General features: G+C 37.0%; 1 protein-coding gene across 1 annotated transcript; it reads right to left on the bottom strand.

The window, feature by feature from the left end:
- Window positions 1-576: 576 nt before the first annotated feature.
- Window positions 577-26,549, bottom strand: SEPSECS (Sep (O-phosphoserine) tRNA:Sec (selenocysteine) tRNA synthase). Its single transcript, XM_056489366.1, has 11 exons — window positions 26,244-26,549; window positions 24,592-24,746; window positions 22,223-22,341; window positions 21,964-22,122; window positions 21,272-21,425; window positions 17,729-17,831; window positions 15,413-15,542; window positions 15,197-15,288; window positions 8,080-8,173; window positions 7,390-7,480; window positions 577-6,250 (listed from the first exon to the last, which is right to left on the bottom strand). The coding sequence occupies exons 1-11, from the start codon at window positions 26,355-26,357 to the stop codon at window positions 6,001-6,003; spliced, it is 1,461 nt and encodes a 486-aa protein (XP_056345341.1). The 5' UTR covers window positions 26,358-26,549; the 3' UTR covers window positions 577-6,000.

Genomic DNA, 26,549 nt, shown 5'->3' with positions numbered 1-26,549 from the left:
TAAAAAAATTTAGATTCAAATCCATTTACTGATTACAAACCCCCTAACAAAAAAAGCTAGTGGCATGTGCACTTGCACCTGCTGCCGTTGTGTGCTCCAGCTGACTCCTCACATAGGAGGTTCTGCATCAGTGGGGATGGCAATTCACTGGAAGGCATCCTTCCTCCCTTCCCACCCTTTTTCTGGTGCATTAGTAAAACAGAGTCTAAAAAAAACACAACACACCCAAAATTACTCAGTAGGGTGAGGGCAGAACACAGAACTGGAAATGGATAGTATTAGAGAGTAGGCTACCAGTGTGATGAAATGAGAGCTACATTTTGACAGTATTCTCTGGTGTTTGGACTGTGCAGGAGGCCAAGACTTTACTCTCATCCTTCAGGAGACTCAACACCTCCTCAGCTGCACAGCAAGCATTTCAGGCTATTTCTATTTTTATGAACTTCCTAGACACTTTTCTCATCTTCCATTTAAAAATGTGTCTTTACTGTATCCCAAGCCTCTCCACCCACTAAGCTATTTGCAATTCCTCTACCACTATTGAAATAGATGCAGTATAGAATCAGAAGCCAGAAGACAATGAGAATAACAAGCAGACTTGTATTTAATCAAGATAGATAATACAGTACGTTACAATTTTTTAAAAACACATTTCTATAGAAAATAACAGACATAATTTCCCTCAACAGCTACATTTCTCAATTTGACATATTGCAGATCAAACTAAGCTCTTTTCCCTTCTGCAGCTCCTCAGACTCCAGAAAGTTGCAGGTTTAACTCCTAAACAGTAGCTGTGTATGCAAACTAGTTCTACTTCACATGTGCTTGACAGCCCAACATCAAAGCAAAGCAGCAATGCTTTCCCTTACTGGGCACCGAATTCTCCTGCAGCCAGAGTTCAGGGCTGCACCTGTGAACTACCAGCTGCAATGCTGCAGCAGGGCACCTGCCCCAGTGCCTACAGAATGCCTCTGAAATAGTTAAGGGACAAGAATGGCTGCAAACATTCTTTACATGAGTTTCCATAGCAATATGAGCTTTATATGTCACAAGAGCCAAACTCATATAACCAATGTAGAAAGCTTCAAAAATGTTGGAGGTGTTGCTCCTTTTCCCTGTATTCTGGCCATGTGCTCCTCTGGCACACTTCAATCACAAGAAATTTGCCTCAGAAAGAGTTTTTGGAGAAAACAGATTAGTAAAAATGCTATGAGTTCATCTTGAATTCCTACGTGGTGTATTCCTACTTGGGATGTCTAGAAAAATATCAACAACAAACACACCTCTACTGCTGTCATCATGTGTGTAAATGACCAACACCACCCTCCAAACAGCAGCAGGTGTAAGACAGTAGCCCAACGTTTGCAGCCCTTTGAGTAATAGGAAAGGTAGCACCCAGCTCAAACAGCTGTATTCCTTCTATTCACATTGTGTTAAAAATCAAACAGTTATAGTTCTGCTATAACTGACTCAGCCTGGATTGGAATACAAGATCTAAAGGCAAATTAAATTTCACCATCCACGTTAAGAAATTAATTCAGCTTCTGAACTGGATCAGCTTTGAATTTAGTTGAAATATGGTTTGATGAAAGACTCCTATTCAGCAGTAGATATAATTATCACACCCATCTTAATTAGATTATGAACTTGACTTTAGGATGCCCAAAGGAGTATTGAAAGCTTGGTCCAGTTAAACTGAGCTTGGTTCAGAACACTGAAGCTTATCCATTAAGATAAATATATTACCAGTTCTTTGATACAACAGATGCTTGATGAGTGATGGAGCAAATGCCTTTTTAACTACGGTTTTTAAAAAGGATTATTAAACTGCACTAAAGTGTATGCTGTTATCTTTGAGGAGAAAAAAAGTATAATATATGAAAAACAATTATTACAGAGCACATGGAACACCATTTTTCAAGCACTAGTTTCAGAATTAAAAACATTTAAACAAAGGTTCTCCATGGAGTGTCACTTTGTAACCAATTCAAGGGTTTAAATAGCTATTGTTTAAATAAATTGTCAGCTATAGAAATTGTTTTCCCTTCAGATTCCAAATTCTGTCAGACCAGGGTGATTAAAATGTTGCATTAAAAACAAAAGCAGGGGGGAGGAAAAGGCAATCTAATCTCCCCTTATAAAAGTAAAAGCAGCAACTCAGTCTTTAAAGTATCATGAACAAAAGCTGTAGCCCATCTATCATTCACATATGGATCCATGTAATGATTCTTCAATTAGAATTATTATCTGTACAGCAGCTGAAGACTGAGAACTGCTGATACACTGCAGATGAGAACATTTGCTAGTCTCTGGGCTCCAGCCTTTCTTAAAAAATGATGATCACACAATATAGATTGCTCGGTTTATATGTGTATTAAGCTGCAATGCCAGCATTTACATTTGCAACATTACAATTTTGCTTTCTTAGGCTCAAGAGAATTTGCTGCATCTGGTAGATTTTATTTGCTTTGTATCTTAGGCAATTGTTACGAACAAAGCACAAATAGGCAATAGTATTGCTCCAAGTCCTTTGTTTTGTTGATTAACTCAGATACTACAAAAAAAAAAAAAAAAAAAAGTAAACTAAGAGTGGGCCTGTGAGATGGGTCATTCAGTGTCAGTTCACTTGCACTATATTATCCCAGTGCTATTTTTATAAGGCACAGCCATCTGCTCCCTCATTTCTTCCACCTGTATAGATCCAGATAGTCTAAGATGCAACATCAGAGGAAAAGAAAAGCACCTCACATAACAGTTGCAGGCCCTGTAAGGGAGGGGAAGTCACTTTGATGATTCAGATTGCAGCAAGCTGAGCAGTCTCTGCCTACCCATGCACCCTAACCACAAGCTGTGACCTAGAAGATGATGGAGAAAGGTACCCACATAAATAGTAGCTGTGAGACAGCCCTACTAAATAGGCATCTCTCCCTGGTGTTTCTGCTAAGGATTCCTGCTCTGTGAACCCTATGTTCTGAAGCCCAGACAGCCTTCCCAGATGTCTCCCTCATAATGTAGAAGCAGGAGGCAAGTTGGCTCTTACAGACTTTTGAGCCATGTGAAAGTCTTCAGTGATATGTGTACACAGAGATTAGAAAAAGTGCTGCAAATTAAGCTTTTCTACTTCACTGTTCAATCTTGGAAAGATCTTCATAGAAGGCAAATACTGCTAATGTGTTCATTATTTGTTTTACACTGCAGTTTGATATATGCCTGTGCCACTGCCATCTCTCACAGCACTGCTTTTATTAGTGGGTGAGAGCTGCCATAGCCATGAAATCTCCCTGTAACTGTTATACAACGGAAATGAAACCTCTGCTCATGGGTACATGCTTCAGTGTTATTTCACTACTTTATTATAGACATTATTGAATAGAGAATAAGAAATTTATACTCTTACTTGAAAAATACTTTATCCTCAACTGAACCTCCTGTTTCAAATATGCTGTAAAGAACCATGTCTCCTCCATTTACTTGGAAGGATGTTGCCATTTGAATTACTTAAAATTTCCTTACATTTATGTGACATTATAGTATGGTTCTGTCTCTAATGTCTCTATGATTAATTAAAACTGAAGACATTTATGGGGGTAAAGCAAGCAAACAAAACTGAAAACTGGTACAAAAGCTTAACAAAGCAATATAACATGAATACTTAGTTCAAGAGCTTACACATTGTGGTGAGACACATTTCTCAAAATATTTTAGATTTTCTCACTTCAGGTGGCTTCACTAAGATCTGTGAACTTAAATGACACAAATTAAATTTTATATTTGTTTTCAATTAAAGTCATCCCCTTATCTTTTTAATCAAAAAGGTTTAAGAAGTAAAAATCAAAAACTACTTAGGCCTATGAACTCTTGTTTAGAGCTTTGTTGAAATTTTCAGCTTTGATTGCAAATGGGATACATTTCAAAGACAGAAAAAAAACACTAATCGAGGAAGCAGTTCAATACCTGTGCTAGAACTGACTGAATTACTTTCAGCAGACAATTTATTATGAGACCAAAAAAGACAGAAATGTCTTCCTCTCAGAGGCAACTGCTGTTTTCTTTATTCAAAATCAGGATACTACTCATCAAAATGCTTATTTTAGCTGCTATCACACATCTCCCTAAACTCTTGTAGTGATAGTGCTAACATTCACATTCTATAACAGGTCATCTAAATTAATAATTTATACTAATACCAAAAACCAGGAAGAAAGGTATCACTAAGGCCTAGTGGTTTTCACTGGCTGCTCCAATATACAGAATATTGAGGCAGCGAGCTGTAGAGATGTGGCTCCAAAGTTTGTGCAAATCTTACAGACTGGAAAAACTAAGGTACAGCATGCTCTCATTAAAGAAAAAGAAAAAAAAAAAAAGGGGGGAGAGGGGGAAGCAGGGAGGGTAGAAGAAAGAGAGAAAGAAAAGAGAAGCTATTTCCATCTCCTTACAGCCACAAGGGTTCAGTGGCCAAGTTACCTGAGTGTCTCCTAGGATGTGTTTGTACAGCAAACAACAATGGTGATTGCAGTCTGGGGAGCTGTACCTGCACAAACTTGAATCAATCTAACATGTAACTCCAGCAATAACAGTGTGCAAGCAGCAGTTCAACTCAAGCTGAAGATACAATGGACCTCATCAACTGAGAGCACTTTCATGATGATTAGCACATTATTAACTCCCACATACTAGCATCCCCTAACATCATTTGAATGTGCTGGACAGAATCTCTCAAAAGCACAACTATTTTGATTACGTGATTTACAGAGGACTCTGAAGGGTACATGTCTCAGATCCCACCCAATAAAGTGACTAAAACATTTCCTGACATTTAGAACTCATTAATGAACAACATTACTAGTGAACAACACCACATTACAGACAAAGAAAATGTTTTTGAACATTATGCTTACTTTGAACACTAAATTACATAGAAGCTATGTACAATATATAAGAATAGCTACACATTTTGCAACTTGCAGCACTGTCACTCCAGTGATATGGAACCTTTGTTTGAGGAACATACTTTGAATCTATTGTTTGCTTAATGAATTCAAATCAGCAACTGCACAGATCCACAGAAGCAACAGTGCCAATGGCAAGAGACACTATAAAAAGGGAAGTATATAAATTTCAACAACAGACTAAAAATACCGAAATACTCTCAGGTCTTATTGGCTCTTAAAACTGATGCATTAGTCCTACATGACATTCCTCCTTTTCAGTGAGTTTTTGAACTGTTACCCTATCAAATGAGAAGAAAAAGAAATAAAACAAAGCCAAAACTCTCAATGACTGTACCACTTCCTGACAGTATTAAAGCTCCATTGGGCTGCTGAACTATGCAAATGTTTTCAAGAGCTGAGTACTGACAGGATATGAGGTACTCTAGGTTCTTCTTTGTCACTGGAGCTGACTGGTTCTAGGTAACTCATGACAGGTGAGAACACCTGAAAAACATTACTATTCCAACTCTGTCATTTACTCATGCAGTTTGAACACTATTAGTAAGTGCTATACCAACATTTGCATAAATCTTTGAAAAGAAATTACAAGTGACACATTCATTGAGGAAAAACAAAGTATTTTTTGAGAGCAGAGATGTGCTGCTTGGATGGTCTATATCTAGAAGGGAATTCAGTCACCATCACAGACAATATTGTTAAACAAAAGATGTGAATAAACACACAGTGATTTAGTAAAAACTGGTCCAAATAGCCAAAATATATTGAAAGGCAAATTCTAGGTATTTGTGAACATAAAGCTGTACTTTGGCAGATATTAAGTGCATTTCATATATTGCAAAAAACTTGAGTCTGGTCCTTTGTTCTTGGAGAAAGTATAACCTACTTTTTCAAAGCTGAATTCCACCCAAATTTTTATTACTGTTTTCAGTAAGAAGAATATAAGATCAAGAACAGATTTCTGCACTGCAGATGCACAGTCCTAACCCAATACAAAGCTGACATACTTCTGACAAAACCTTATCTTCCTGTGTTACTAAATCTGTGTCTTCTAGTCTTCGAGTTGTTCTGTGGCTGTGTTAGCATCACTTATTTCATTTATACTTTTTTCTTGCTTTGCTTCTTTTCTAAAAGTCTTCAAACACTTGTCAAGTCTTTTTAGGAATACATCAACATCTTGCTTTTTAATTCCAATTGCTGAGGCAGCATTGAGGTAAGCACAAGGATAGTCATTTGCATGTGACATAAAGCCTTTAAAAGTGTAGTTATTCACAGTTTGTACAGACCCACAGGGAACAACTCTGAAACAAACAAACAAAATCATGAATTAGTTAAAAGATGCCTTGACATTTTATATGGTACCCTAGGTTGAACACAATTACACAAATTCCTACTGAAGCAGGGAGTTACTATTCCTTCCACTGATGCTCAGCACCAGCATAATTTAAAATATGTTGAATGCCAGGTCAAACAGTATATACTACAAAAGAATTACTTACGTAACAAAAGAGAAAATCTGAAACCTTCATATCAGGCAAAAAATTGTAGAGTTTTAACTTCAAAAATTTAAACTCTTGAACAATTCTAGCCAAATATGGTTAAAATTACAAGACCAGTCAAGGTTAGGACAGGCAAATTAAAAAGAGCATCTAACCACAGTACATATAGATTTACGGTCATTCATCTGTGCAGGAAGTGGAATAATCCAAGCTAATGAAGCATACCTTCTGACGTGGAAACATTCTGCTCTGCTACAAAAAAATAACATTAAGTCTATGGCAGAAGTTAGCATGGCAGCAGTAATATTCAGATTAAGGAATGCTGCCAAAACAAATTTTAAATAATTCTCTTCTTCTAAAAGGTTTAAACAAAAATCATTAAAAATTATTTGGGTTGCATTTCATTGTAACAGTATCTCTAAGAATAAATTCAGCTCAAACTGGCTCAGGCTATAGATTCTTAATTTTTAATTTATTTTTTTTTTTACACAATTAGTTCCAGAAAACAGAATTTTTTTCCATTTGACAAAAAGCTACGTAGGATATTAAAAGCTTATTACCTGGACATCCAGCATAACCACATTTGTGCTGCAATAAACAAAGATCTTCCATTGTAGCTTACCTCTAAACTGTAAGATCAGACAACATCTGGAAACTAAATTAAATCAAGGGATACTAGGGAATAATGGCACTAAATTAAATGGGCATAGATTACCTAGTTAGGCTACCAAAGTAGACATAGAAAGCCTCACTGCTAACTCGGGCAGGGAGACATTACTACTCTATAAAAATGATGAAGAAGGATGATTACTCTTGTTATTATCAGACTGCCTTCTGTAATCATGACACAATTGGTGTAAAACACTTCACAGGATTTCGTACAATATATGCTAATACATCCCTCTACTCCCCCAATTTTTTCAATGAACAGGATCCCTTACCTTGCTCCAGAAACTTGTCTTGTGAAAAGCATAGATCCAAGCTGGGTAACAGCAGCATCATTAGTTTCATCTAGATTCTTCAGTGACATGGCTAAAGTAAGATAAGGTCAGGTTAAAACTGCTACAAAAGCTGCTTTTTCTTCAAAGACCCATCACAAATGACAAGTTGCTTTCCAACAGCAAGAATCTAGTCAAATATTTGTGTTCACATAAAAAAACCAAAAAAGGAACACCACATATAATAATTTTTAATTTTTTCAGAAGCTGTCATAGATTACTTCCTTGGTTAGACTGTATGCAGATTCTGCACAGGTGGGCAGTAATCTTTTGGTGTTCAGCAGAATTTTTGGTTAGAACAAATACCTTGTAGGAACTCCGTAATTTCTTTTACAACACTAAGATGATGAGTAATTACACCATAGTTTATTTTTAAATCTACTTTTTATGAAGCATTACTACATGCTAACATCTTCAGCCTCAGATTCATTTCTCTCAAATGAATATGTTGGACAGAAGCAAAATAATGGGTCTATGTTACTATACTACTTTTATAGTAGATTACCTTATCAGCAACCTTATTGAATTGTTATTCAATTCAGTGATGTTTAATAAATAGGAATGGAATGTTAAAGTGCACTATGAATCCACAGTATATTAGATTTTTTTAAAAGTTAAAACCCCAACAATTACCTAAGGAAATGGGATTATGTGGTGTGTCTAACAGTCTCTCATTGTGGTTATCTGCCAGCTTCTTCAGTTCACTTGAAAGATATGAAAACATCTCCTGAAAAAAAGATGCAATATTTTTGTTATTAGCTACCAAACAGAGAAAATAACACCTATTTCACAAAACTGTTATGTCCCCATTACATCCTACAGATGCTCAGCTGATTCTATTTTCATGTGTACCAAGTAAGTGGATCAGACAATTCTCTGAAATAATTCTATAAAGGAACAGCTCCATTTCCTGAACACTGTTCTTATCTCTCAAGCTGATACAGAAGTCTCTATCTAGTCTAATAGATGTGCTTGGGATGTCATTCATTCTCTCTGTGGCCCTAAACCTAGGGAGATAAAAAAATCTTGAAGAGACTCCCACTGTCCAGCAGGTCCTCCCCACCCTACTCCTCACCAGCCTTCCATGCCCTAGCCCCCTCAGCTACTGAGAATGAACTGTTACCATCACAGACAGCCACCTCTTGGCAAATAGCTCCTTACTTTGTCTACTCTCCTTTAATACAATCCAGACCAAAATCAGTATATTTTGTTACCATGTATCACACAACAACATTTCCCCCTAGTGCAGAGACTTCTTTTCCTGTACGAGAATAAAAATCCAGTCTTAGAGAGGCTGTAAGTACACATTTGACCGTATTTTGTATCACACAATATACACTCTCCTGAATAATCAGCTCTGTTGAGCAGTCTGTCCTTTACCTAGGATCCCCCTCCTGTTCAAACTGACTGCAAGAATGGAAATATCTGAATTTCTGCTATCACTTAATTGGATTGCACCTTTACTGTGAAACTGTCATAAGACTGAGATTCATAAATACTTGGCTCAGATAAAAGTCACACTACACATAAAAGGCTGTTTCTCTTACTTCATCTGTATTTTATATCCTCCCCAGTAGTAATCTATGATAATTGCTCATGCTCTTCCTCAGTTTAATATATTCCTCTTCAGATATCACCTCAAAACACTTATGGACAAAGTGAGAATAAATATAATTTTTCTTATTGAAAGCTTTAGCTTTCTTTCCATTCTTTTTAATGACTAGTCTCTCATAAAAACTAGCAAAACCATACAGACACTGGGTAGCCTTTTTAAAAAATATTAAGCATCAAGCTTCTCCTCTTTCAGGCCATAAAAATTGTCCTGCTTATCTGCTTCAGAGAGACTGCCTGTTTAAGCATCCTCATCAATTCCTGGACCTGACAAGTGATTTTTCATTCTTTAAATAGGATTACCTCCTCTGTTTGTAGACAAGTATCCTGCTTTGACCTGTGGACTCTGACAGATATAAATTATAGCTTGTGATCAAAATTATGCCTTTGAACAGAACCTCCCCAAGGTCTTATGAAACCAAATGAGCTTTGTGGTACCTAAGTTAGAAGAATATTACAGCTGCTTTTCTTGAACCACTGCAGGAAACCTCGCCTCCCTTCATGAGTGACTAAATGAACACAGCTCCCCACCTTCCTAATACCACAGAAGAAATTCAGATGGAGAAAAGAAAGTACCCTGTCTAAATGAATTAAGCTACTGATACAACTATCCACAAAACCATAAAGCTTCTGAATTACTTGAAAAAAACAAAAAAATGTGGGAGGTATTAATTATCAGAACTTGAAATCTGTGAAAAATCATTCTTATTTCTCGCATATCAAGTGATTTTATGGTTCCAGTTCAGAGTTTATTTATGGTTCACTCACAGAAACTGAAAAATATTTAAGTTTCAAATGTTCAATCATTTCTGCCTTTCCTCTGGTCCCTCAATGTAAATAAGCACATTATTAATTTGTACTTTCCATAATAAGCATCACTAATGTACTAGCCCTTTTATTAGTATTTATTTTGGAATACAAATAATAAATTTGTTTTTGCTCCCTCTGCTGGCTATTTACTTCTAAAACTGAACGAAGATATTGTAGAAATACACATAAATTGTGCCTACACTGGAGATACTATTGGTGAAATTTGTACTGAGAAAAATATACTGGAACAAGACCAATTTCCTAATAATTTTTGTGTGCTGTATCTAGGAAATTATCTGATAAATCTCTTATAGGATTACTGAGAGGACTGCTGAAAGGAATACTGGAAGTGTTACTGAAAATTGGTATAAAAAGTTACCCGCTGCATAAATTTATTAAATTTAATTAAATCTATTCAATGAAATTAGGTTACTAGATGGGTCTTTACATACATAGGAATTCATTAAACCAAAGGAGAATAGAAAGATAGCAAAAAAAAAAATCCAAGTATGTATTTTCATCAGTTTGACTAAAGCTACATGAACACAAATTCAAATTTTCCTTTTTTTATCAACAACTGTATTTTGCATCTTTCCATTGGAAGCCCTCTAGATATTTTATAGTCTCAGAAGTTTGCTGCAAAATAGATTAACTGCCTTTTGAAAAAAGGGATGAAAGCAATATTTTTGTGAGGTCAAATCTATAACCGACCTCCATTATAAAATATTTCTATTATATGGAAAATTTATAAGCACCCTAAGCAATTATATATAATTGAGCTCCTACGAAATAGATTTTCTATAGCAGGCACTCAAGTTTTCTCCAATGAAGCCAACTATTATGCTAAAGTTACACTGAACAATGCAAGCATTAAATGCCAGTTAAGTTTCATTATTTAAATCACTCTTTTACCTTAGAAACTTATCACAAAACTTCATTAGGCTAGACAAATGAATGCTAAACCATGTGGAAATGTCTTTCACTTCTGGTGCTTTGAGCATATAAGCCAACAAAACACCTTAAAAAAAACAAAGAACAAATCAACAACACTTTCTACATCAAATAGGCCAAATCACTCAATTGTTTGGATGAAACAGTCTACTTTCACATACATATACAAAAGTAACTTTAAAAGGAGTTGTAACAATAATTAAAAATATTTCAATCATACTATATTTACACTATAAAATTATTTTTAATACAACCTACACTAGAATGGGTGACTCTTCATTTGATTCTCCGCTGTGATAGGCACTGTTGTTGCAAAGGAGAATAACAACAATATAGAATTCTTGTTATTGTTGCAAACAAGAATGATAACAATAATGAGAGGGAACAAGTAAGGGGAAAGCTGGTAACTCCAGAGAAAAAGGTAGGGGTACTGAATAAGCCATCAGTCCCAAACCAGCTGACAGAGAGGCAACTGATGAAGGCCAGAAAAGTTTTTGTGCAGGGCTGAAACTATCTTAGCTGGCTCTAACCACCCAGCTTGCTCACAGTCTGAGTCTGTAATGCTCTGCCTTGCTCCCTGTGTCACTCTCATCTGAAAAGACGAGCTGTCCTCAGGGAACAGCCACAGAGCTGCCTATCATGCAGGACAGTACACTGTGCAAGAGTCATTTTACAGCCTCTCCACCCTAGACACAGACTACCAGCTCTCCTATGCTTGCCTGAGACTGATCTGGTCCCATCTTTCTTTGCAGCAGCAGCTGCTTTGCAATGCACCACCACAGCCTCTCCTGCTTCATGTCTCAGAAGGAGCAGCTGCTTCTGACCTGAGATCTGACCGGAGCGCTTGGTGCACCACACCACCCAGCAGAGGAGCTGCAGTGTGAGCATGGAGAGCCCAGGGGGAGGCTCAGCTTCTTGAGACACAGCCAAAGACATGGCAAACTATACTATACATGTGTGACACCTGCGTATACCATACACCCTCCTAGGCAGATAGGCTTGCATTGCAGGAATTTTGTTATGGATTTATACCAGAAAAATTTAAAAATACCAAATCAATTACAGAAACATTAAATCATTATATTATCTGTATCTAAACTATGTGTAATCTCAGAGAAAGTGCCAAGTAAACCTTGTTAATCTGATTTGGTAACACTAACATTCACTTTTTTTGAAGGGTCTTTCTTAACAACAGCAATCAATTCATCCTCTCTTCAGCACTTGGGAGACCTTAAATTCAGGCTCTATGACCAACACTTCTCCAGCACAGGCTCTAAGTATGGAGTGCATTCAAACTAATTTGCACCCAGCTACTCTGAAGTTTGAATATGGCTACATATACTCTGCATGAGGCAAATCCTGAAATATTCTCATATTTGACATACTACAGTGCAACAAGCTGACTAGAAAATAAAGAGTAGTAACAAATGCCTATCTTGCTTTGAGAATAGCTGATTATTTTACATTTTTAATATTCCTCATTAAATGGCTCTCCTTTTCTTCCATCATAAGTAGAGCAGCAATACAAATTCACACTGAACTGTACAAATAATTTATTCCAATCAGAACTACATCAATGATAACTCATGAAACATAAACCCAGTATTATGCCGAATTGTAAAACCCAATCAATTTCCTCCCGCTCGGTATGATTTTAAATATTTTAGATACATACTCCATAAGGACATAAAAATAACTCCAGTTTTACTCTCAGAAAGTAAGCAGACAGATGGATACCAATATAAAAAGCTGTATCACCTCCCACAGTAACATGGAAATGCATTTAAGAAAATGAGAATTACGCTGATTGTTAAATCCAACGAGGAAATCCATAAATGCTGTAAACAAAATAAAGCCATCACCTCTTCAATAACACTGGTATAATTAGTTAAGTGGATTACAAGGACCATATTAGATAATAGCAGGTATTAAACCTGGCCTGTAGGGTTCTGAATTTAAACCCTGAATGTAGGGTTCTTGCTCTTCATGAAATTTGAGATGACAATTAAGCCTGTTGTTTATGCCATTACACAGTGCAACAACTATATTTACTGCACGTGGCCTGGTTTAGACATGCACATACATATCTCATAATGGCAACTTTTATGACCTAGGAATGTAGAATATAGGACATAACAAAACCTGTACTGAGGCATCAAAAGCTGATACAAAAACACAACTTTTACACAAAGTTCTTTAAAAGCAAAGATATTAACAAATTTGACTATGGATCAGCTGTTATCTACATTGCAAAAGAACCTAGAATCACCTAGTGAGATCAGAAAACCACTGTTCTAACTATCACAAACATATAAAAAGGAATTCTGAAAAGTCAGTACTCCATCATATCACTACATTTAATCTCATGCTCTTGGACAATTGCACACTCCACAATTCCCAGCTTATCCAAAAAAAAAAAAAAAAAAAAAAAAAATTAAAAAAAAAAAAAAAATTGCTCCATGTACATGCTCCTCTTCCTTATAATACATAATCTCTTCCCTTCCTGTATTAAACAGCTAATCTGTATAAAAGAAAAACTGGGCAGATTATTTTGCTTCTTACGAGACTAATCTCTTCTCAGTAGTATTCTGGTCTTTCTGGTCTAAGCTCAAATAACCTGAAGTAACACCCACACGAATGAGGATCAGGTAAAAAGAGAAAGAAAAGAAAAATACCTGAAGTTTTTTATAGCTGACTTTTTTTTGTGTGAGTAGGTGCAGCTGCACCAATATAGAAAGGAGTACTCAATGTCAAGCTATAAATAGTTCCTCCTGGAAGCTAAATAGCTCTGCTTCCTCAGAGCACAGGCAATAAACTATCACTATTGCATTTTTACAATTCAGGAACAAACAGATTTAAGCAAAAATGTTTCTATTTCTATAGCAAATCCAATAAAAGAAACATATTTATGCCATATATAAGGCTGTGTTTATAGAGTATACTCACATTTGAAATAAAAAGACCTGAACCTGTAAAAATGTAATACTGTATTCACTTTAGAATTCTACTTCCAAGAAAATTAGATGACTCAAAGTATACAACTACTCATTAAGTCATTTATGAAATAATAATTATTTATAACTCGGATGATATTTCTCATGCTTTTTATACATCTGCTACTGGTAGAAATGTAAAAACAAAATCAGCTTTGTAGAAAACAAGAAATTCACTTGAGATTCTTTTGGACATAAGAGTGAAGGGGAAAAAATACAATTTGCTTTTAATGAAGACACAAACCATAAACAGCAATACATAGAACAGTCCAGAATAAAACGTTGCAGTAGAGGCAAAAGTGGTAACTGATTTCAATGTTTCACAAGCTGTTTTCAATTTAGTTGGACAGATCACTTTTTAGCCATTGTAAGGGTAGCTAAGTTGGGTTGCTTTTCTGCAGTCTAGCTATTCCTGTGGGATCTCAGTTCCAGTATAGAATTAATGGATGCCTCTATAAGCAGCTAGAGAAAAGTCACAGCACCCAGAACTTCTGCTCTGCCACATAATCAGAGACAGCAGCAAGCTGTCAGCAAGAAACAACTGGAACATAGTTTTCAAATAAAATAATGAAACCGATAATGCATAACTTAAAATTATTAATTTAATAATACTTAATTCACAGCATTTCCTCATGTAAAGCCTCTATAAAAAGGATCTTCTGTATTACTATATAAAGAGAAAAAAATCAGGCATAAATTAATTGCAGAATTAAGGATAACTCAAGATATACAAATTCCAACCTGACATCCACTGGATTTTTGTGCAAGCGAAATTATACCAAACTTAAAACCCACAGTCTGTGAAAAACTGAGAAGAAATTCACCTGCGTGTCTAGATGAATAACTAAAATGACAATATTTTTCTCTTTTTGTGGCAATGTACAGTATTTATAACCCAAACAGAAGTTGTGATTCTCCAGAGAATTTGACACACAAACATTTAATTAAGCACTATCATAGCACAAAAGCATAATAGGGAAAAAAAGGAGGAGCACAGACCCTGGGTTACTCTGAGTGTCCCATCTCCTGTCCTGGAAGCAGTGTGACCATGACAAAACAGTATAGTACTTCTCTATTGAAATTTTTGTGGACAAAATTCTACTATATAAGTCACATTTAGGAACAACAAATATGAATACTTACAAGATAGTACAGGCCCTCCGTTCAGCCTCCCAGTTTGAAGAAACAACATCATGAAAATCATGCTTACACTATTTAGACAAGAAGTAATTACATCATACTGAATTTCCAGATTCAGAGCTCTGAGCTCAGAATAAGTTCAATGGCTTTCTAGACAGAAACTCGATTTACTACACAAAGCAGTTTTGCAACAAGACTTTGTTAACAGCCGACTTCAAGAAAATACTGCTTGCCAAGAAGCTTACCTTTCTCTCTTTCAGTAACTTTTTGTAGCCACTGGTTCCCAGAGACAGAAGTGTAATGAGGACATCTAAAGAAGGAGATGCAGATGCTCTTCCTGAAAAAAAAAACCCCAATATACAGATTAAAGTTGCAAAAATAAATTTCACGTGAAAGAAGGCTGATAATCAAGTTTTCTACAGTTATTCTATATGGCTGAAATCAGCCCATGAACTAGTTACCTGGATACATTTTGCTGATCTCCTGAATGAAGGATTCGTTGAAGCCAGCAATGATAGCACCACCTACTGGAACCATAAAATTTTTGTCCAAGCTCTGAACAAATGCATCTATTCTGCCAACTCGAGCACCCTTTATCAAAAAGGACAAAAAAAAAAAAAAAAAAAAAAAAAAAAACCCCAACAAACCCACAGCATGTATTAGAAAAAGGGGAAACATGGTAGCATCATAATTATATAAAAGTATAGCTAAAATAAATATAATTCCTGAAACTCTCAGATACTGCATTTGTGATCAAAACATAAAAATCACAGTATTACCTCTTTTAGCACTGCTTACTATTAGTACCATTGTCTGCCTAACACAGTACCTTACAAATTCCCATTTTGCTGTGATTTAAAATACTGATTTTAGTTCCTGCAAGTCTACATGTAGCTCCTTTTCAGCAACAACCAAAAAGAAACCCTTCACAATTTAATGGGAATTATACAGTTAAAACTGTTCAACCCCGAACAGTTTTTACAACTCTCACAATAAAAGGCTACAAGTTAATGCTTCATTAGCAAAGCTTTTTTCAACACATATATAAAACTGCATTTAAAACCAGGCTTATTACAGCACTCCTTCTAAGGCTGCTTTCAAAATCAAGATTCAAGTAACTTCTTTTAGCAGCTATCCCCCACATCCTTATACCTAACTACTCCTATTTTCAAAGGGCAAAAATGTAGATCCTGCAGTACACCTTCAATTTGAATAGCACATAACTGAACTGTACAACTAAAAAGTAAGCAGTGTAAGAACCTGAAAAGTACATATCAAAATACATGCACATATATATATTTTTAGGACTACATACTAAATGTAAGAAGTAGAAACAGAGTTAATACCTATGGCAAACAGACGGAAAAAAGCAGAGCCAACTAAGCCTCATTTGTTAGTTCTATGTTTTGATAGCTTAATGCACATGACATAGGAAGAACAGTCCAAGTTTGTCAGTTTTTTGTTGGGAACATGAATGCCAGCAGCTACCGTTTGATTCAATTGACAGGAGACCGCCAGAGGAAAAGCACAACATGGAATGGTCTCAAAAGCTTTTTCCTGTGGTACTCTTGCAAGTTGTATTCACACTGTGCTCAGCATGTACATATTCCTAAGTATTCATTAATAACTACTTTCTCATTAACAGAAAACTTTCTAGGACAAATAATAAATTCCGTAAAAAAATGTAAAAAATATCAGAGCTCAAATGCATACATTTGCATAAGCAAGGAACAAAAAACCTATTGAGTCTAGAAAAAACACAGAAGCAAACATGGTAAAATTCTATTTGTAGCATTATAGCCTGAAATGTTTTTCATTAGAACATTTCACACAGCAAAGCCCAGCACTTCCACAGCCTCATTCATGTTAGCTTCTCACTAAACTTGAGCAAGTTAATTACGATAAACATCTACTAAGTACATTACAAATTAAAGCATATACCATTTTCTGCTTCATAAATTCCCTCAGTCTTTCAAGATTTAGAAATGCCAACATGAAGTTCTTTCACAATTGTACATTAAGCTGGTCTGTGGCCTGTTAGTAAGGTCTTAGTAATCAGAAAAAAATATGATTAGCATATTTTAAATTACTAATAGATCAGGATCCTTTGGATCCTATTAAAATATAACCCCCAATTCTTTTGAATAATTACAGGAAACAGTATATTGAAGAACAATGCATATACAATACAAGGGAAAATGCAAGGACTCTGTTTCATGACTGATCTTAGATATCAAGCAACATCCTCTACACACTAAACAGCAGAAACTGTTCAAACTAAGCAACAGAAATTAATTTTTTTAACATTGAATTTAAACCAGTTTCCTCAGCCATTCTCAGTGCCAACAATATTTTAACAGTGACAACTTCTATCAAGTGTTACTATAGAATTCTGTACCTTCAATTAAAAATCTGTAACTTATTCTGTTGAAGGCTTAATTTCTATTCAGGTATGATCCATTACGTCACATTTAGTCAACAATTTTAGGAAATATTTTTAGAAAGCTTAATAAGGATACTTTTCCATTATCAAGACACATGAACATACACAAAACCTAAATAAATTTAGGGTTACATACAAATCACATAATAGAACTAACTACCATGCTTAAATTCCATTTCTGTCTGTTGTGCTTTCCCAGAAAATTATTCAAATATCAGACATGCATGGGATTACTCTCAAAGTTGTGAAGCATCTGATAAATTTTTTTAGGTTGTCTACAATCACAGATTTACTTATACTTGTAAAAATATTAATGGAAATACACAGCTCCTACCTGCTGGATAAGATGCATACATTTTGAAGACTGAACTCCATATGCATTGTTGACAATATGTGGAATGTCATAATTAGCACAAATCACAGCCAGCTCCTCCAGCCTGTGAGCATAAAATCGTAATTTAGAGAAGCATTGATTACTGTAGCTCATCTTACAAGTCAGACCATTAGAAGACTGACAGGTCTATAACAAAGTCAGAAAGAGAAAAGTAACTTTTTTGATTAGTACTTCAAGGCAGTATTTACCATCTTAAGCTATAAACGCTAAGATGAAAATTCTATTGGCTTTTACATATATTGTAAATTGTTGATCTAGTCTGAGATTTTTCTTGCTTCCCTTAAAGTTTTGTCTGGACATCAGTTAATATAACCCAAACCATTCTGCTTTAGATACAAGTTTTTTTTTTGTTTTTTTTTCTTTTTTAAATTCCTTTACTATTAACTAACATAGATTTAGTGAGTCACTACTTTTATTTCTTTTCTCTAATATTCAATGTGAAAACAATCTGTAGTAGTTTCAAGAGTGTCTTAGGAATCAAAAGCATCCTATAACAAGAAGTTTTTGCATGTTTATTTCAAAGAATTAGTATTTCAATCCTTTGGCTGGAATCTCACTTGTATGCTTCAGATACACTGATTAAGAGAAAATAAATTCTTTAAAGGAATGGAGAGCCCTAAAATGTCTGAATATGGACATCAACTAATTGAAAATTTGTTCAGCTGTTTACTCTTCACTTGCCTTTAGAACCTCTGAAATCACAGTGAGATCAACTTGGATTGATTAATCAGTCAAATTCAGATTTATGTGAGCACACTGACAATTTTAAGTAAGATCCTTCCGCATTTTAAACATACATATATGCAGTACCCTTTTCTGAAGCACTCCAATCATGCCATATTTTTTTTCTAATTACTCATTTTCCCCAAACTTTTGAATTTATTTTAGAAATAGAACATATTTGAAAAAATTAGGCAATATAAAATAATTTAAAGTGATGATAAAGGCAATATTACCTTAAAAAAAAAAAAAAAAATCAGGAAACTCTACTTCCAATGCATTCTTACTCTCCTTCTGTATAGCCTCTCACTGTAATTTACTGACACACATACAAAATGTGTCAGAGTATGAAAACATTTTCCAAGAGGTGACATTCCTTTGCATTCTATTTCTACTACATTGTCTAGTGTTGTTCTGTAATGCAAAATTCTGCTGCATCATATTTAATTTTCCAAACATAAATCCTTAGGAAATTATCATCTCTATATTATCCTAAAAAAAATATAAAAAAATCAAAAGTACTTTAAGATTAGGAAACACCAGTAATATAAAGTACATATTGATCTTCTACAGTCAAGATATTTGTCAGGAGCTGCATTTCCAATAAATTTTTCACATTTATCAACACAGAATGACAAAATATTCTGAGCTGGAAGCGACGCACAAGGATCATCAAGGCCACCTCCTGGCCCTGCACAGGACAGCCCCAAGAGTCACAGCCTGTGCCTGAGAGCATTGTCCAAACACTTCCTGAACTCTGCCAGGCCAGTGCTGTGGACACCTCCCTGGGGAGCCTGTTCCACTGCCCAACCTCCCTTTGGGTGAGGAACCTTTTCCTAATATCCAACCTAAACCTCCCCTGACAGAACTTCAGGCCATTCCCTCAGTTCCTGTCACTGCTCACCACAGAGCAGAGATCAGTGCCTGCCCCTCCTCTTGCCTTCATAAAGAAGTCGTAACTGCAATGTTTCCCTTCAATCTCCTCCAGAGTGAACAGATCAAGGGACCCCAGCTGCTTGAGGAAACATAACAATATGCAGGGCAAAGCTTTTGCCTTTTGATCTGCTGGTTCTTAATCAGATGCATTCCTCACCTTCTAGAGAGACTCAAAGGAACATAGTTTCCTTCTTATGGGCTTCAAGTTCAGGCAGAGAATTTCACCAAACTAGAAACACACTAGGGTGCACAGCTATGTATGTTCACCTTTCTCACCTTCTGAAAATTAAAGGAGCAATCACCTATCTTCTGGAAGTATTGAAAAGAGAAAAGTATTTTTTTCCTAAAAATATTCTATTGAACAATTAGATCCATTTTGCAATACAGAACAAAAATGCTACAGTTTGAAGAGAATGTGTTGGCATGCAAGGGAAGCAAACAATGCACAGCACCTGTATGTAGCTGCACCTGCTTCCAAGGCCTAGAATGCAGCATTGAAAGTGCTACTAATTATGTCACAAAAATAAAGTATTAATGTAAATTGGCTACTGAAATTCTTACTAGCCACAAATAGAGAAATATTTCCCAGTTTATTCTTCCTTTCTTTCTCTCCTATTTGTTAAAGTTCATGAAAAGAAAGCTCTGTTCTTTTTTACTACTACTGAAAGTAAAAAGATACAGAATTCTGCTAAATCCATAAACCAACTGAAAAGGACACTTTCCCTTTGGTTCTCTTAAATACAGCAGTTTTAGAAACACCTTAAAGCACAAGCAGGTAGAATACTGAGAAAGGGAGTTTATACACCTAAAGAATTACTCCCATTGAGTTAAATGGTACTTCAAAGGAAAGCCATAGGTACAGCACCCATAAAATTACTTAAAATTTTAAAATACAACCACCACAACTAAATAAAACCTTACAAATGCAGATATTTAAAGACAGACATTTGAAATTGCACCCAGAAATGCTGTCAGGATTTTCCTTCCTATAGTAAGATGAAGGTTATGGCCTTCAATAGTTGACAGTTTCTTTTAAACAGAAAGTACGTTCAAATCTTCCTATATCTGTGGTATATCATAACATAGTGCCACTGCCTAATAATTCATCTCTTAGTTGTAGAGGACAAAACAATTGCAGCATGTCAAAAAGAGGAAGCAGATAAGGAGAAGATTCATTTACCCAAGCTATAAAACAGACAATTCAGTTTTGATAGCTGTGATTTAAGTTAGCCAATAAATCTGCAAGTCAGCTTCAAGCAATGTTCATAGTATTCTGACAGAATTATATGGTTTTAACTCCCATCTTTCCCTCTAGCAACTAGGTTAACCTATGATGAATAGTGAGTTTGTTTGTTTTTTTTAAAGTAGGAGAGGAGAGTAAAATATATTTTCACTTGCCACATTTCGGAGTCAATAACATGGAGGAGAAGAGTAGAAAAGACAACAGTAACATTAAAACATGGCATAGCTATGGAGCTACATTTCCTGGATTATGTGTCATTTAGAGTCTATTTTTACTACTTCCACGAAATTTTAGGAAAACCACTAGCAAAGTGACATTAATTTCACCACAAGAGAGCAACATTAACCTCATTTATATAATAGAAGAAAAACTTTCTTCGTAATTCTCACTTTTTTTAATATATTTTTCTGGAAGGGGATTTAAGAGCCTTTACTAATTGTTGGCAGAAGCAATTCTAGGAAGATGGATGGTCAAAACATGGAGGTGTTGGTTACATTTTGTTGTTGTTGCTGGGGGGTGAGGAGAATGTTTATTTGTTTTAACAGTAACAAACAAATAACACACTTCTTACAAAGACTGTTTACCTATCAGGTACCCTTGGAGCAAAGCAGGATGTTGTAGAATGCACACAAAGAATATTTTCAGCACCAAGAGCCTTGATTTTGGCCTCCGCTGCTTCGAGGTCTGTCCTTAGCTCATCACCTTCTAACACATTTTCTATCACCACAGGCTCAAAACCTGACCAAAAAAAGCGAGAACTGAATGTAACTCAACAAGTCTCTGACTAATTGAGGGGTTTAGTTGCAGTATACACTTGAAAAAACACTTCATGCTACTATTGTTTTAACAGATCCTAACAGAAAAGACTGTGCAAATCAGACAGACAGACTGTCACCTTCCGACCACAATTCCTAGGACACAGGTTTTATGCATAAATTTGAGAGAGAGATTTGAACCATGAGCTTTAGTTTTTACATAATTCTAAAGACAGCAAATTAGGCACCTTATTCTGAGGGTGAACTGTAACTTCCTTAGTATTGTGTTCTCACTTAACTCTTTTATACACTTCTGTACCACTGCACACACCTGCATTTTGCAAGGCATTAGGAAGACTGCATGCATGTTTTAATCACATGTTGGAAATCAGGAGTGCATAAATAAAGCAGAACTACTTTTGTATCTTACTACAACAATATAAATTGATCACTGTGATAGATGGAAGTTTCATATCTGTTGGAAGAACACACACTGTGTCATCAATCAGTTTCCTTCTTACCTGCAGTTATCATTGATTTAAAGCAAGATTTCTGGTCTATACGTGGCCAGATAATGTACTTTGCCTTTGGTCTCTTGTGCCTCAAAGTTAAAAAACACAGAGTTAGACTCATGCCTGTTGCCATAGGAACCACAAAGCAACTGGCCACTGTCCGGACACCTGCACAAAAAAAGCAAGTCAGAAATTAATGTGAAGAATCACATTACACAAACAAATTCACAATTCACAAAGAAATTAGATTTTTCAAATTTACACCTACCAGCCAGTTTTATAACATCCAGAACTACTGAATTAGTGAGTTTGTTCAAAAGGCTTGAACCTGCAGCTTTAGGCTGTACTGCAGAAATATCACCTGACCTTCCAATTCCATGGATCAATCTAAACAAAAGAAGTTGAAAACACACATCAAATTTTTTCATGTTGCAAACCATAACTGTTGCTGACTGAAGTTAATTTGATAAATAATTGCAGAAAACTTTGCACCCAATGCAACATCAATATCTGCCACAATCAATTCCATTTTAACAAACTACACATATTTGTATGAAATTTGGGTTGTTTTGTTTGTTTTTTTAAACAGTAGTTTAACAATGCTTCAGCATGCAAGCAAAAACTTTCAGAAGATCCATGGAGCAATACCTTTATAATCTGCCAAGTTTCCTTTTAAGTGCACCTCAGCACTTCTTGATGTTTGTTAAAAGAGCATTATAAATGCTGACATGTTCAGACACACAACTAAAGAAAACAAAAATGAGTTGTCTATGGTGTAGTGTAGCACAGGCATAGTAATATTATAGATACTCCCTTGACAAATGCTTCATCTCCATAAGACAAGGAAATAATATATACAAAGCCATATATATCTATATGTACATGTATTGCTTTGCCCATCTTACACATCTTCATCTATCATTTCGCTATGCAATGTTATTCATCATGGAATACTATGTCTCTCTGCATTCTGTTTATAAATTATGGTTATAAACTGCATTTATAAATATTGAACATTATTTAGTTCAGGAGTGGAGGATCCTGAAGTAATTTATAAAATACAAGCTTACATAACTAACTTTACCCATGGCTGAAATGCAGCAGCTGCTCAAGTAAGCTAGTAACAGTATACACTTACTTATGGCTTTAATTCCATTTTTGTCTTGGCAACAGAATAAAACACAGTCCAATGAGTGTATGACATTCAGAACTTCTTGGGGCATGGTTTTACAAATTTATTTTCGTGTTTGAAGTTCTAAGTTAAAATCAATAAATACTTGATAATTAATTGAAACTTACATGTAATCCTCACTCTACCTAAAATATTTTCTTCACTCATTCCTGCTATGTTCTAAATAGATGTCTCATATCAGTACTTTTTATCTTGTGCACATATATAACTGCTTCCTAAGAAGTAATCCTCCCTAAGACTGACCCTCTATTAAGCTAAAAGAGAGACAGCTTGAAAACCATCTCCTGCTACCTCCATCACTCCCAAAGTCACCTGTAAAAGTTAGTGCAGAAAGAAGTGGAGGGAAGGACACCTTGCTATTGCTGACACTCAGGAGAAGTGAGAAGCCAGGTGACAGAGCTGCATTGGAACAGTAGTGAACACCAGTCCAGGCTCCCTCTGGCCAGAGGCCAGGCATGCTTTCTCTAGCACTGTCTAAAAGCAGAACGCCCTCAGGTATCCTCCCCTACCATGCATATCCTAGTCTAGAGAGCTGTACACAAAACTATAAAAGCCAAACTGATCTATAATTGGGTTTCACCATGCATTTTTCATGGTACCGCAGGGCTTATGAAAGCCATCAAGCCTAAGTAACACAACCCCCATATGGTAAAGCTTACAAAATTTCTATCCTCTAATATGTTTTTGTGTTTATGTTTCAAGGAGAAACATCCTGGAACTTTCACTTTGTTTCACTCCTGTTGAATAAAACATCATGGCAAGGTACTCAGCATAGAACTCAACACACACATTTGAAAAAGTAAATTCACAAGGAAATTAACAGAGTCTCTAAAAATTATAGCATCCAACAAACCCATTAAGTAAGCGAGAGAAGGGCTATAAGCTAATAAAAGCTCTTTTAGTCTTTAGAGATCTCCTAACTTCATATAAAATCTATTACAGGTGAACTGGGGTTTCACCGGCCTATCAACTAATCACATTATAAAGCTATTAACAAATATAATAGAATACAAACAGCTGTTCACTGTCCATGTTCAATATTGTGCAACTACAATGTACAGGAGTTTTTAAAAATATACAGATTAAAACCTGCACCTTGTTCAAAAGGCATGTAAGGTATAAATTATTTCAAAACAGTAAGATCTCTGCTTCCCTTGTAGAGGACAACTCAACAACTTCAGCTTCTACAAATTCAGCATACAGGACACAATCCTGACAAAACATTTTTGCTTCATTTAAGACTTTCTAATGAGTTATTAATGTAAATTTAATAGAGAAAGTTATACCAATTCAATTATTGCATTATATTACTTTTCTCAAAATAATAAAAGGTCTTAGATAAACAAGGTCTATCAAGGTCTTAGATAAACAAAACCACAATAAAATATGCCATTAGAAAGCATTAATAATAAACCTGAATAATTAAAATAGTCAAAAATTGGTACCTGTAATGCCTTCGGGCAACAAGTCCTGACACCACTCTTCCTTCCCTCTCACCAACACCACAGTTGCCCAGGAAGTTATTGCTATCCATTATAGCAAGTTCATGAAGAAACAATTCAATGGTGCTTTCATCCCATCCATCTTCAGGACATTTCCCCTTAATAATAATAAAATACAAAACTTGGAAATGAAAAATTAACAAAACTTTATGCAACTTGTTTGATTATTGTTACCCTTCTATCTCAGGCTAAACAGCAGCTTGAATTTTCACTATTCTCTTTTATACTGCCTAATGTTATGAACTGGTATTCAGAGAAAAGTTAAATAATTATTTTTTTCATGTATTAAATACAATTACATTAGCACATCCCGACATCAAAACAATCAGGATATTTTTTACCTTCAAATGTTCTCTATTGTACACACAAAACCACTGCAGGGTATACCTGCTAATTACTCCCTAAAAGACTATAGATTATTTGATGTATTCCCTAGATGTGATGCATAACTACAACAACTCAACAATGAAAACCGCACAAAAGGGAAGATATTCAGATATTACAGAACCAAAAACATGAGCAGAAGGGAAACAAGAGTTTTAGTCTACACATTTTCCTTTCCAGTTATTATCTAACAGGGAAGGAAACCATTTCCAAAATACACTAAAACCTGCAACCAGAAACATGCTCTTTCTTGTGCTCTTTACTGAATTAGCAACTGTGCCCACCTTTGCAAATTGCGGACAAGATTCTCAAAGGACGGGGACCCATAAAACCACGAAGAGGCTTTTTCACATGGCCCAGTAACAAAACAGCTAATACAAAAAATCTAGTTAGTTTCTGAAGTGTGGTATCACAGTCGAGTTGGGAACAGTAGATGACATGACTGAGGATGCACAAGAACTGAAACATCTGCTAATTCACTGACAATTGCTAATTCATTGACAATGATTTTTATAAGCTGAATGATATTTGTTTTGGCCCCTTACAAGGATCACTTATTAACTCGTGTAACACTGTGTTAATATTTTACCGTTCTTAAACATTTATTTAACTGTTCGCTGGGCCTTTCTCAGCAGATGCACAACCCAGGGCAGTGATTTTCTTTTCCTCCCAAACGCGGCCTTTCACGCCGGGGCTCCGTCGGGTCCGTGCCATGAGGGCAGCGGCCGTCCCGAGCCCCGGCCGGACAGGGGGCGCGGTCCGTGAGCCCCGGCCGGACAGGGCGGTGGCGCCGTGCCCGAGGGCACGGTCCGTGAGCCCCGGCCGGACAGGGCGGTGGCGCCGTGCCCGAGGGCACGGTCCGTGAGCCCCGGCCGGACAGGGCGGTGGCGCTGTGCCCGAGGGCACGGTCCGTGAGCCCCGGCCGGACAGGGCGGTGGCGCCGTGCCCGAGGGCACGGTCCGTGAGCCCCGGCCGCCTGCGCGCTCACGGGCTGCGCGGGGCCGCCGCGGCCCTGCCCTGCCCGGCCCAGGGGACCCTGCCCCGCCGAACCCGGCTGCTCGCAGGGCCGGCGGGCGGCTCGGGGCCCTCTGCCTGCTCAGATCCCGGTGCGCAGAGGGCAAGGGGAGCAGCTCTGCCGCAGAGCGGACGGTGCAGGGGGCTGTGCCCCGCTCGGCCCCGGTGCACAGGGACGGGAGGCGCGGCCCTGTTACCTGCTCCAGCAGCGCCCGCAGGCGCAGCTCGTGCGCGCGGCGGCCCTGCGCCCCCTGGCGCACGTAGGCCGCCGTCACCAGCCGCTCGCTGCAGCCCTGGTTCTCCGCGTTCATGGCCGCAGCGCTGCCGGCGCCGCCGCCGCTCCCCCTGCGCTCCGAGCGGGCCTGTGCGAGCCGGGCACTTCCCGCCGGGAAGGGGCGGGCGGAGGCGGCGCGGCGTACGCGGTTCCGCGGAGCTCCGCGGAGCTCCGGGCCCCGCCCCGCCGGCAGGGCCGCGCAGCGGGCAGAGCTCGCCGGGGCCGCCCC

Source organism: Oenanthe melanoleuca, chromosome 4 (genome assembly GCF_029582105.1).
Source record: "Oenanthe melanoleuca isolate GR-GAL-2019-014 chromosome 4, OMel1.0, whole genome shotgun sequence".
In the NCBI taxonomy this organism is placed as follows: domain Eukaryota; kingdom Metazoa; phylum Chordata; class Aves; order Passeriformes; family Muscicapidae; genus Oenanthe; species Oenanthe melanoleuca.
The sequence above is the reverse complement of the archived record's forward strand: the minus strand, read 5'-3'. Positions and strand labels throughout refer to the sequence as shown.